This window comes from Salmo salar, chromosome 03 (assembly GCF_965601325.2).
Source record: "Salmo salar chromosome 03, fSalSal1, whole genome shotgun sequence".
NCBI classification, from domain to species: domain Eukaryota; kingdom Metazoa; phylum Chordata; class Actinopteri; order Salmoniformes; family Salmonidae; genus Salmo; species Salmo salar.
Window position 1 is genome coordinate 62400746 of NC_138293.1, and position 13729 is coordinate 62414474.

Genomic DNA, 13729 nt, shown 5'->3' on the forward strand with positions numbered 1-13729 from the left:
ACAGTACAGTAGCTCTGTGTATACAGTACAGTAGCTCTGTGTATACAGGACAGTAGAGTAGCTCTGTATACAGGACAGTAGAGTAGCTCTGTATACAGGACAGTACAGTAACTCTGTGTATACAGGACAGTACAGTAACTCTGTGTATATAGGACAGTACAGTAGCTCTGTGTATATAAGACAGTACAGTAACTCTGTGTATACAGGACAGTACAGTAGCTCTGTATACAGGACAGTACAGTAGCTCTGTGTATAGGACAGTACAGTAGCTCTGTGTATATAGGACAGTACACTAGCTCTGTATACAGGACAGTACACTAGCTCTGTATATAGGACAGTACAGTAGCTCTGTGTATATAGGACAGTACACTAGCTCTGTATACAGGACAGTACAGTAGCTCTGTGTATACAGGACAGTACACTAGCTCTGTATACAGGATAGTACAGTAGCTCTGTGTATACAGGACAGTACAGTAGCTCTGTATACAGGACAGTACACTAGCTCTGTATATAGGACAGTACAGTAGCTCTGTGTATATAGGACAGTACACTAGCTCTGTATACAGGACAGTACAGTAGCTCTGTGTATACAGGACAGTACACTAGCTCTGTATACAGGACAGTACAGTAGCTCTGTGTATATAGGACAGTACACTAGCTCTGTATACAGGACAGTACAGTAGCTCTGTGTATATAGGACAGTACAGTACTCTAGCTCTGTATACAGGACAGTACAGTAGCTCTGTGTATAGAGGACAGTACACTAGCTCTGTATACAGGACAGTACAGTACCTCTGTGTATACAGGACAGTACAGTAGCTCTGTGTATATAGGACAGTACAGTAGCTCTGTGTATACAGGACAGTACAGTAGCTCTGTGTATACAGGACAGTACAGTAGCTCTGTGTATATAGGGCAGTACAGTAACTCTGTGTATACAGGACAGTACAGTAACTATGTGTATACAGGACAGTACAGTAGCTCTGTGTATATAGGACAGTACAGTAACTCTGTGTATACAGGACAGTACAGTAGCTCTGTGTATATAGGACAGTACAGTAACTCTGTGTATACAGGACAGTACAGTAACTCTGTGTATACAGGACAGTACAGTAGCTCTGTGTGTACAGGACAGTACAGAAACTCTGTGTATACAGGACAGTACAGTAGCTCTGTGTATACAGGACAGTACAGTAGCTCTGTGTATATAGGACAGAACACTAGCTCTGTATACAGGACAGTACAGTAGCTCTGTGTATACAGCACAGTACAGTAGCTCTGTGTATAAAGGACAGTACAGTAGCTCTGTGTATACAGGACAGTACAGTAGCTCTGTGTATACAGGACAGTACAGTAGCTCTGTGTATACAGGACAGTACAGTAGCTCTGTATACAGGACAGTACAGTAGCTCTGTGTATACAGGACAGTACAGTAACTCTGTGTGTATAGGACAGTACAGTAGCTCTGTGTATACAGGACAGTACACTAGCTCTGTATACAGGACAGTACAGTAGCTCTGTGTATACAGGACAGTACACTAGCTCTGTATACAGGACAGTACAGTAGCTCTGTGTATATAAGACAGTACAGTAACTCTGTGTATACCGGACAGTACAGTAACTCTGTGTATACAGGACAGTACAGTAACTCTGTGTATATAAGACAGTACAGTAACTCTGTGTATACAGGACAGTACAGTAGCTCTGTGTATATAAGACAGTACAGTAACTCTGTGTATACAGGACAGTACAGTAGCTCTGTGTATATAGGACAGTACAGTCAGCTCTGTGTATACAGGACAGTACACTAGCTCTGTGTATACAGGACAGTACAGTAGCTCTGTGTATACAGGACAGTACAGTAGCTCTGTGTATACAGGACAGTACAGTAGCTCTGTATACAGGACAGTACAGTAGCTCTGTGTATATAGGACAGTGCAGTAGCTCTGTGTATATAGGACAGTACAGTAGCTCTGTGTATACAGGACAGTACACTAGCTCTGTATACAGGACAGTACAGTAGCTCTGTGTATACAGCACAGTACAGTAGCTCTGTGTATACAGGACAGTACAGTAGCTCTGTGTATATAAGATAGTACAGTAACTCTGTGTATACAGGACAGTACAGTAACTCTGTGTATACAGGACAGTACAGTAGCTCTGTGTATATACGACAGTACAGTAGCTCTGTGTATACAGGACAGTACAGTAGCTCTGTGTAGATAGGACAGTACACTACTCTGTATACAGGACAGTACAGGAGCTCTGTGTATATAGGACAGAACACTAGCTCTGTATACAGGACAGTACAGTAGCTCTGTCTATACAGGACAGTACACTAGCTCTGTATACAGGACAGTACAGTAGCTCTGTGTATACAGCACAGTACAGTAGCTCTGTGTATAAAGGACAGTACAGTAGCTCTGTGTATACAGGACAGTACAGTAGCTCTGTGTATACAGGACAGTACAGTAGCTCTGTATACAGGACAGTACAGTAGCTCTGTATACAGGACAGTACAGTAGCTCTGTGTATACAGGACAGTACAGTAACTCTGTGTATATAGGACAGTACAGTAGCTCTGTGTATACAGGACAGTACAATAGCTCTGTATACAGGACAGTACAGTAGGTCTTAGTACAGTAACTCTGTGTGTATAGGACAGTACAGTAGCTCTTTGTATACAGGACAGTACACTAGCTCTGTATACAGGACAGTACATTAGCTCTGTGTATACAGGACAGTACACTAGCTCTGTATACAGGACAGTACAGTAGCTCTGTGTATATAAGACAGTACAGTAACTCTGTGTATACAGGACAGTACAGTAACTCTGTGTATACAGGACAGTACAGTAACTCTGTGTATATAAGACAGTACAGTAACTCTGTGTATACAGGACAGTACAGTAGCTCTGTGTATATAAGACAGTACAGTAACTCTGTGTATACAGGACAGTACAGTAGCTCTGTGTATATAGGACAGTACAGTAGCTCTTTGTATACAGGACAGTACACTAGCTCTGTGTATACAGGACAGTACACTAGCTCTGTGTATACAGGACAGTACAGTAGCTCTGTGTATACAGGACAGTACAGTAGCTCTGTGTATAAGGGACAGTACAGTAGCTCTGTATACAGGACAGTACAGTAGCTCTGTGTATGCAGGACAGTACAGTAACTCTGTGTGTATAGGACAGTACAGTAGCTCTGTGTATACAGGACAGTACACTAGCTCTGTATACAGGACAGTACAGTAGCTCTGTGTATACAGGACAGTACACTAGCTCTGTATACAGGACAGTACAGTAGCTCTGTGTATATAAGACAGTACAGTAACTCTGTGTATACAGGACAGTACAGTAACTCTGTGTATACAGGACAGTACAGTAACTCTGTGTATATAAGACAGTACAGTAACTCTGTGTATACAGGACAGTACAGTAGCTCTGTGTATATAAGACAGTACAGTAACTCTGTGTATACAGGACAGTACAGTAGCTCTGTGTATACAGGACAGTACAGTAGCTCTTTGTATGCAGGACAGTACACTAGCTCTGTGTATACAGGACAGTACACTAGCTCTGTGTATACAGGACAGTACAGTAGCTCTGTGTATACAGGACAGTACAGTAGCTCTGTGTATAAGGGACAGTACAGTAGCTCTGTATACAGGACAGTACAGTAGCTCTGTGTATATAGGACAGTGCAGTAGCTCTGTGTATATAGGACAGTACAGTAGCTCTGTGTATACAGGACAGTACACTAGCTCTGTATACAGGACAGTACAGTAGCTCTGTGTATACAGGACAGTACAGTAGCTCTGTGTATACAGCACAGTACAGTAGCTCTGTGTATACAGAACAGTACAGTAGCTCTGTGTATATAAGACAGTACAGTAACTCTGTGTATACAGGACAGTACAGTAACTCTGTGTATACAGGACAGTACAGTAGCTCTGTGTATATAAGACAGTACAGTAGCTCTGTGTATACAGGACAGTACAGTAGCTCTGTGTATATAGGACAGTACACTACTCTGTATACAGGACAGTACAGGAGCTCTGTGTATATAGGACAGAACACTAGCTCTGTATACAGGACAGTACAGTAGCTCTGTGTATACAGGACAGTACACTAGCTCTGTATACAGGACAGTACAGTAGCTCTGTGTATACAGCACAGTACAGTAGCTCTGTGTATAAAGGACAGTACAGTAGCTCTGTGTATACAGGACAGTACAGTAGCTCTGTGTATACAGCACAGTACAGTAGCTCTGTGTATACAGGACAGTACAGTAGCTCTGTGTATACAGGACAGTACAGTAACTCTGTGTGTATAGGACAGTACAGTAGCTCTGTGTATACAGGACAGTACACTAGCTCTGTATACAGGACAGTACAGTAACTCTGTGTATACAGGACAGTACAGTAGCTCTGTGTATATAAGACAGTACAGTAACTCTGTGTATACAGGACAGTACAGTAGCTCTGTGTATATAGGACAGTACAGTAGCTCTTTGTATACAGGACAGTACACTAGCTCTGTGTATACAGGACAGTACACTAGCTCTGTGTATACAGGACAGTACACTAGCTCTGTGTATACAGGACAGTACAGTAGCTCTGTGTATACAGGACAGTACAGTAGCTCTGTGTATAAGGGACAGTACAGTAGCTCTGTATACAGGACAGTACAGTAGCTCTGTGTATATAGGACAGTGCAGTAGCTCTGTGTATATAGGACAGTACAGTAGCTCTGTGTATACAGGACAGTACACTAGCTCTGTATACAGGACAGTACAGTAGCTCTGTGTATACAGGACAGTACAGTAGCTCTGTGTATACAGCACAGTACAGTAGCTCTGTGTATACAGGACAGTACAGTAGCTCTGTGTATATAAGACAGTACAGTAACTCTGTGTATACAGGACAGTACAGTAACTCTGTGTATACAGGACAGTACAGTAACTCTGTGTATATAAGACAGTACAGTAACTCTGTGTATACAGGACCGTACAGTAGCTCTGTGTATATAAGACAGTACAGTAACTCTGTGTATACAGGACAGTACAGTAGCTCTGTGTATATAGGACAGTACAGTAGCTCTTTGTATACAGGACAGTACACTAGCTCTGTGTATACAGGACAGTACACTAGCTCTGTGTATACAGGACAGTACAGTAGCTCTGTGTATACAGGACAGTACAGTAGCTCTGTGTATAAGGGACAGTACAGTAGCTCTGTATACAGGACAGTACAGTAGCTCTGTGTATATAGGACAGTGCAGTAGCTCTGTGTATATAGGACAGTACAGTAGCTCTGTGTATACAGGACAGTACACTAGCTCTGTATACAGGACAGTACAGTAGCTCTGTGTATACAGGACAGTACAGTAGCTCTGTGTATACAGCACAGTACAGTAGCTCTGTGTATACAGGACAGTACAGTAGCTCTGTGTATATAAGACAGTACAGTAGCTCTGTGTATACAGGACAGTACAGTAGCTCTGTGTATACAGGACAGTACAGTAGCTCTGTGTATACAGGACAGTACAGTAGCTCTGTGTATACAGGACAGTACAGTAGCTCTGTGTATACAGGACAGTACAGTAGCTCTGTGTATATAGGACAGTACAGTAGCTCTGTGTATACAGGACAGTACAATAGCTCTGTATACAGGACAGTACAGTAGGTCTTTGTATACAGGACAGTACACTAGCTCTGTATACAGGACAGTACAGTAGCTCTGTGTATATAAGACAGTACAGTAACTCTGTGTATACAGGACAGTACAGTAACTCTGTGTCTATAGGACAGTACAGTAGCTCTGTGTATACAGGACAGTACACTAGCTCTGTGTAGACAGGACAGTACACTAGCTCTGTGTATACAGGACAGTACACTAGCTCTGTGTAGACAGGACAGTGCAGTAGCTCTGTGTATATAGGACAGTACAGTCGCTCTGTGTATACAGGACAGTACACTAGCTCTGTATACAGGACAGTACAGTAGCTCTGTGTATACAGGACAGTACAGTAGCTCTGTGTATACAGCACAGTACAGTAGCTCTGTGTATACAGGACAGTACAGTAGCTCTGTGTATATAGGACAGTACACTACTCTGTATACAGGACAGTACAGGAGCTCTGTGTATACAGGACAGTACAGTAACTCTGTGTATATAGGACAGTACACTAGCTCTGTATACAGGACGGTACAGTAGCTCTGTGTATATAGGACAGTACAGTACTGTAGCTCTGTATATAGGACAGTGGATACTGGATAGTCTGTGTACATGAGTCTGATTCATGTTTATGTATTTGTGAGTGATGTGTGCTTGTGCATAGGGCTGTGATGGTCATGGAATTTTTGATGATGGTAACTGGCCAGCCAAATGACCGCAGTCACCGTAATAACTGTTCAAATAGCCTGGGCAAAACAAAATATATACACATTTTCTCCTTTCCTCTGCTCCTGACTGCATGTGTTGCCATAGAAATAGAATTAATAGAATGGGCATCCTCATTCAAGTCCATGGTGGCGTAATGGGTGGAAGTAAAAGCAGGAAGTGTACCCATCAATATGTGCTGTGATTTGTTGATTCAACTCAACTGACATTACAAAAAAATTCATTCCATTGCATGAGCCACATCAGTCAACATAATTTGAATGAACATTCTACATTACCATGGAAATGGTTGCATCAGAATATCAAACAGCCATTGCAAGGGAAGGGGGAGTTGCCTAGGCTGCTGAAGGCTCGTTTGCTACAACACCTTGCTTGTTTCAGCAAGGAGAAACAAAGTTTCATCACGTTGTTAAGAGTCCGTGTTACCGCAGATATGGACTTAACCGCACGAATGCTCGGCCGTCCCGTCTTCAGTCAGCCCACAGCTCCACACAAAAAAAGAAATCATCACAATAATGTTTTTTCTTTAAACGATTATGACGGTTATTTTGTTTTCATGTCGGTCTTTGTCCATAACCGTTGGTTACACGCCTATACGGTCGTTGTGCCAGCTCTATGTCGTACATGCATGTCTGCGTGTGCGTGTTTTTTTTGGGAGGGGGGTATGTGAGTTATTCTGTATGTGTAAATTGTGTGTGTGTGTGTGTGTGTGTGTGTGTGTTTACACAGATATGTGCGTGCATACATGCGTGCGTCTGTGAGTGAGAGAAAGTTTGAGAGGGAGAAAGAGCAAGACACAAGTCACCGTTTGTCAGACACCATGCTTGCCACTGATTGGTGCTATTTCGTCAGTTACACATCCAATGATTGCTGCTATTTTTAACATCATTTTAGTGTGTAGGAATCAAAGTCACCTGTTCCTTACCTACATTTGATTCATTTAGCAGACACTCTTATCCACAGCGACTAGGGTTAAGTGCCTTGATCAAGGGCACATCAACTGATTTTTCACCTAGTCGGCTCAGGGAATTGAACCAACGACCTTTCGGTTTATGGACCGACACTCTTTGCTGCTAGGATACCAGTCGCCACCTCTATGAGTCATGGGAGGGGAGTTAATCCCAAGTGAACAGTAGCATGCTGTGTACAAAGATACACCACACAGAGTTTGAAATCATGAACACCCTCTCCCTGTATGAGTCTCTTCTCTTTTTTCAATGCTGGCTTTAATGTACTCTCCCCCCCCCCATGCTTTTTCTCTTCCCTCCTTCCCCCCCACCCCCCTTCCCTTATCTTCCTCTCTGTCTTTCTTTCTCTCTCTCAGGCCTGGTGATCGGGTGCTGGTCACTGATGATTCTAATGAAGAGTGGTGGAAGGTGGGCAATTAATGATCTACACCACTGTAAATGTGTGTTTGTGTGTGGTGTGTGCGTGCGTGCGCTAGTTAGTTAGGCGTGTGAGTATGAACTGTATCACCTGCCATATTGTTGGCCTCTCCTAAACATTTTACATTTACATTTTAGTCATTTAGCAGACGCTCTTATCCAGAGCGACTTACAAATTGGTGCATTCACCTATAATATCCAGTGGAACAACCACTTTACAATAGTGCATCTAAATCTTTTAAGGGGGGGGGGTTAGAAGGATTACCTTATCCTATCCCAGGTATTCCTTGAAGAGGTGGGGTTTCAGGTGTCTCCGGAAGGTGGTGATTGACTCCGCTGTCCTGGCGTCGTGAGGGAGCTTGTTCCACCATTGGGGTGCCAGAGCAGCGAACAGTTTTGACTGGGCTGAGCGGGAACTGTGCTTCCTCAGAGGTAGGGAGGCGAGCAGGCCAGAGGTGGATGAACGCAGTGCCCTTGTTTGGGTGTAGGGCCTGATCAGAGCCTGAAGGTACGGAGGTGCCGTTCCCTTCACAGCTCCGTAGGCAAGCACCATGGTCTTGTAGCGGATGCGAGCTTCGACTGGAAGCCAGTGGAGAGAGCGGAGGAGCGGGGTGACGTGAGAGAACTTGGGAAGGTTGAACACCAGACGGGCTGCGGCGTTCTGGATGAGTTGTAGGGGTTTAATGGCACAGGCAGGGAGCCCAGCCAACAGCGAGTTGCAGTAATCCAGACGGGAGATGACAAGTGCCTGGATTAGGACCTGCGCCGCTTCCTGTGTGAGGCAGGGTCGTACTCTGCGAATGTTGTAGAGCATGAACCTACAGGATCGGGTCACCGCCTTGATGTTGGTGGAGAACGACAGGGGTAAACATCCAGACAGTCAAAAATAGAAACATCATTTCCTCCGAAAATCGCTTTAAGAGGGAAACATAATGAATTTAACTAGCGTTGCGACCTGAAAGAGCTTTTTATTGAGTCGGTAATGAGCTTCAGTCACTCTCAATGTTCTGGATATGGTTGCGTTCAGACTCTCGCAGAGAGGAGCGAGGCTCCGTATTAACCCTTCAGTTAATACGTAGAGCACTGGTACAGTGTTTCTGTTTTATGGGATGGTTTACAAAACACTGAAAATCATACACATCCAGACAAAGTAAATTAGAACATAATTGTGAACACCCAACTCCGTGGATACAGAACTGAATTTATTTGAATGTATGTCATATTTACTCTATGTGTCATCTGTGTGACAGGGAAAGAGTGGAGACAAGGTGGGCTTCTTCCCTGCTAACTTCGTCCAGAGGGTGCGCCCAGGGGAGAGGGTGTGGAGGGTCACCCAGCCTGTCCCTGCCAGCCGAGGGATGGGCCACATGCCAGTGAAGGAGGATCAGGTGAGACACTCATTTTGTCTCGTCTTTCTTCCTTTGCACTGTAGTTGTGCCAAACGATCTATTTCTTGTCTGCTTCCACTGCTTTCTATTTGAACCAGGGGCGAAAATCTGATATCCACTTTGGAGGGGACAATTACATGAAATTTTCTCAAGAGCAATTCCTGAGGGGGACACCAAAAGTAGTGCTGTAACACATAGCCTACATTGTAATATGGTAAATGTATATTGAGGAACCAAAGAAATAAGGTGTTTGCCGTACTCCTAACTACCGGTACCCAAACTACACAACTAATCACAACAGCAATACCATTGCCTTTAACAAATCTTAGTTCAGTCACCAGTTTAAGTTGAGAGTGGGGGTATCCATGGCATTTTCCAATTATGTTCCTATTTTACAAGTCAAAAAAATTGAGAACCTTTCATAATGTTGCCAAACAAAGACTCAACAAACTTACCTGAGACTCCCTGTCTCTGCCAGTCTGTCCCTGCATATCTGTCCCCAACTCTGCTGTCTGTGTGCCATCTGTTGCCTGCTCTGCCTAATGACATCATTGTGAAACATTTCCATTAGAATTTCATTTCTTTCTTATGAACATTTTATCAACTAGTCTTTGAGATATTAGGCTACTAGGGTTCTTACTATGCGTTTTGGTGTATTGAAAAATACTCTGATGTCCATCTTTTATTTTTCTGCCATTTTTCTACCTGGCTGGCTACACACACAGTGTGTAGGTTATTTACAGTAGGAGATGGGCTTCTATCATCTTCAATCATTCTATATGGGCTTCGATCTAAAAGGTAGCTAGCAAATGTGAAACGGATTAAAATGACAAGAGTTGACAGCTGTATGAGTTCACCATTTACACAACATATGCGCAAACCTTTTGTAATTTTAATAGTTTGTTTCATATTGGCTGGCTTCCAACAATAGCTGAATTTGCAAAGCTAGCGAGCACCAATTCAGTTTCAGTGATGTTTGCTATAATCTTTGCTACCTGGGTTAAATAAAGGTGAAATAAAATAAATAAATAAAAGTTCCCTTGCGACAATTTAGCTTTTGCAACGAGACCATTAAATATATTTAAGACAATGGTAGAAGAGAGTGTAGTTCTGTTCAGTTTGGACTTCAGTTTATCGCTAACCTTATCACAGGGACTTTGAAGCACTAACTTACATCATCTGCCTGCTGATTCCATCTTTGACGACGCCACATAAATGGAATAGGTACTAGCTAGCTTAGTAGTTAATATTTGCGCGCTAGCTCTGCATATTCAGCTAGTGTGTGTGTGCGCGATTGACTGGATGAACCTCACGGCAGTTACGTAGCAAGCTAAGGAACTGGCAGTGGATCAAACCATTGTGAGGCAAAGGGCGGGGGGGTCGCAATCTTTTGAAACTTAAAAACGCGCTATTAAGTGTCTATAATCAGCACAATTGCTTTCATTGCGTATTATTAATATTATTTAAATTACATAGTTATGTTTCAGTGATATATTGGGGGGGACAAATCATATTTTTCCCAGGATGGGGGGGTCGTGTGTCCCCCCGTCCCCCCCGGTATTTCCGCCCCTGATTTGAACCTTCCTAAACACCCTTGTTTATTTTTACCTCCCTCCCTCTCTCTCTTTCTTTCTGTCTCTCTCTCTGTCTGTCTCTCTCTCTCTCACCCCTCTCTTTCTCCGTCTCTGTCTCTCTCCCTCTCTGTCAGATCTGTGTGGGGAAGAGTGAGGACAGTGAGGGTTTCCTGAAGCTGAGCAGTGGGAAGAAGAGAGGACTGGTCCCTGCTGAATCCATTGAGGAGATCTAACCTCTGTCTCAACACCAGCCCCCCGTCTCTCTCTGTCCAGCACCCTGTAACCTCCCCACACACCCCTTTAAGGCCTGAGGAGGACTAGCCAGTCCAGAGGTCCTCCAACACCACCATTGTGAGGCCCACCACCCTGCTAAACTGAGTAGGGAGCAGGGACAGTTCAGCTTGTGAATTCCAGGTGATGTGGAGGATGCCCCAGCCTTATCCTTGCTGACCTTGTCTCCTCCACCCCAATGTAGCTGACAACCCGGACTTGAAAGGGTTGGTTTCCCTTCCACAGTGGGTTGGCCTAGGTGTTGTGGAGGACTATCTAAGCCCCCAATGCCCCATGTTTTCCTGCTGTAATGTACCTTTGTGTATTAGTGAACTGGGTTTGTCTTTAGTCCACACCACAGGGGTAAGAGTTTTAGGACTGAAGGACTGGCTGCTGTGGACTCCAGTAACTTCCCTCAGGAAGGAAGGAACTTTGAGACTATTTTCTGTCTGGTGAGTCTGGTCTCTCTGTGTGTGATTTGACCAGTTCTTTTTCACTGTCCTCTGTGGCTGGATATCATGAGCCTGAAGAATGCAGGATTAAGGCCGTCACATAATATCCAGTCAAAACGTGGCGCGCCGTTTCGCGCATATATAATGACTAAAATGTTTGCCGTTTTTTGTTCGTTTTGGTGTTCGGCAGGTTTTTTTTTGTCTGTTCGCTCACGCAACATTTTGTATTGGGGCAAGTTGAAGTTCGGTAGCCGACGTCTACGCCCTTTCGTCTGTAATTGGCCAACTGTAGTGTTTTCAAATGAAGGTCTTTAAGGGCGTTTGAGAGCACAGTCGTGCGCACACACCTAGCCGAGTTCTGCTAGGAGCAAACAGAACCTAGTATTAGAGTACGTTACCTTCGTCAGGAGGATGTACTTGTGTTGTGTGTGGGGGTAATGTTCCTGGACACTGCATGGAAGAAAACATTTGTTCTTTCTCTGATGAACTAGAAGTGTCACGCTCCTGATGACATCATCACAGATGGACGCCTACTCTGATCATAGTAATTCATTTCAGAGGTGACAATGAAGGAGATAATTGCATGCTGAAGGATGTACTTGTTTGAATGCCGGTGTCAGTGAGATGTTCGGGATACTGGTGATGGTTGTAGGTGTAGGTGCTTGCATTTTCTCTCATCCTTTCGTTTGGTCCACCTTCTCTCTTTCTGTCGCTCTCGGTCTCTCTCTCTCTCTTTCACTATCTCTCTTTCTCTCGTCTCTCACTCTCCTTCCCATCTTTCTCAGCTATCACATTGGTCCCTTGGCTGGGATTTGACATCAGCTTGATTTAGACTGGCACAAAACTTAACTGCTCTGTAAGGACGGATGGACGGGCAGGCGGGCGACACTGGGCAGAGTACACCCTGGTCAGACCAGACAGCCAGCAGAGGACAGGACAAACTAGGTTTATTTCGACACACACTCTCTCAGATCCTGACTCACCGGCTGACTCACTGACATTCGACCTTGCACTTGGAAGGTTCCAGAAGGTCATGGACGTTAAGCCCCGTCATTCTATTGTACAGCTGGCGAATCAATCAAAGACTTCAGAAGATTTGTTTTTCTCTGTCCTATTTATGAAAAATACAAGAGATGAAATTAGATTGGGGCAGTGAATACTTACATAAATACTTCAATGTTTTTTGTTCTCTCTCTCAGTAGTGTTTGAATAGCCTAGACTGTAGAAAACATCTATGAATAGAGGCATTGCTAAAAAAAGAAACAAATGGAGCAACAACACAATTTTTTTAACTGCTCTAAATTAGTTTCAATTTTCTGGCCAATTTAGCAGACGGGCACTGAAGAGCCGTGGAAGACTTGGGAAGTGTGTTCGTGTCTTTTGGCTCGTCTGTTTGGTCCACCACTGGTAAACAAACAACAGCCAAGAGCCAGTCGGCTGGAAAACCACATGAACAGACCTTGTAAGTGTGACAACCGGACATGGTCCCGCTGGTCTGAGGGACAGGGAGCGAGGGATATGGAGAGACGTAGACAAAAGGTTGACCCAGGTGTAGAACCATCATAAATCAATGTGTCTGTATGCAGGTTTCTTTGTCTATGGCTGACCAATTCAACATTGATCAAATGCCAGTCTCTCTCTCTCTCTCTCTCTCTCTCTCTCTCTCTCTCTCTCTCTCTCTCTCCATTCCCCTCTCTCTTTCCCTCTGTCTCTCGCTCTCCATTCCCCTCTCTCTTTCTCTCTGTCTCCGACACTATTGGGCATTTTTACTGCTAGTGGGAGGGGTAGCTGGACTGTTGTATTGTACATGTAGATGTAAGCAAGTTTAATGATAGGATAATGGGTTGGATTTCAATGTTTCCATAATGTATTGATTATTTATTGATTTAGACAGATATCTATCTACTTGCTGAGTTGCAGCACGTAGCTGTCACACTGTTGGCATTAATAACATGTCCCCTCCCGCTTCCTGTAATATAAGAATACAGTATATACAATAAGCCATCTGGAGAGTAAAAGTAGTATGATGATGATGAACATATTGGGTGCGTTAGTAAATTCAATCTGGAGTGCCAGAGTGCGCTCTGGGCGTTCGTAAATTCAGATTGTTGGTCAGATTGTCCGACCGTAAATTCAGAGCGTTTTGCTCTCGGAGCGTTCAGCGCTCACACTGGACAAGCTGGCCGAGGAGGAGGCTTGATTCGAGCGTTCAGACCTCATAAAGGCAGTCCAGTACCCAAGCTAGCTGGCTA

General features: G+C 44.0%; 1 protein-coding gene across 1 annotated transcript in view; it reads left to right on the top strand.

Annotated features, from left to right (window-relative positions):
* The window catches only part of LOC106601007 (SH3 and cysteine-rich domain-containing protein 2), a 33299-nt gene extending 19818 nt beyond the window's left edge, over window positions 1-13481 (top strand). Inside the window, exons 8-10 of the mRNA XM_045715013.2 lie at window positions 7733-7784; window positions 9044-9181; window positions 10890-13481. Of these exons, the coding sequence (XP_045570969.2) occupies window positions 7733-7784; window positions 9044-9181; window positions 10890-10988 (289 nt within the window). The 3' untranslated portion in view covers window positions 10989-13481. The remainder of the gene's footprint in view (window positions 1-7732; window positions 7785-9043; window positions 9182-10889) is intronic.
* Window positions 13482-13729: the final 248 nt, after the last annotated feature.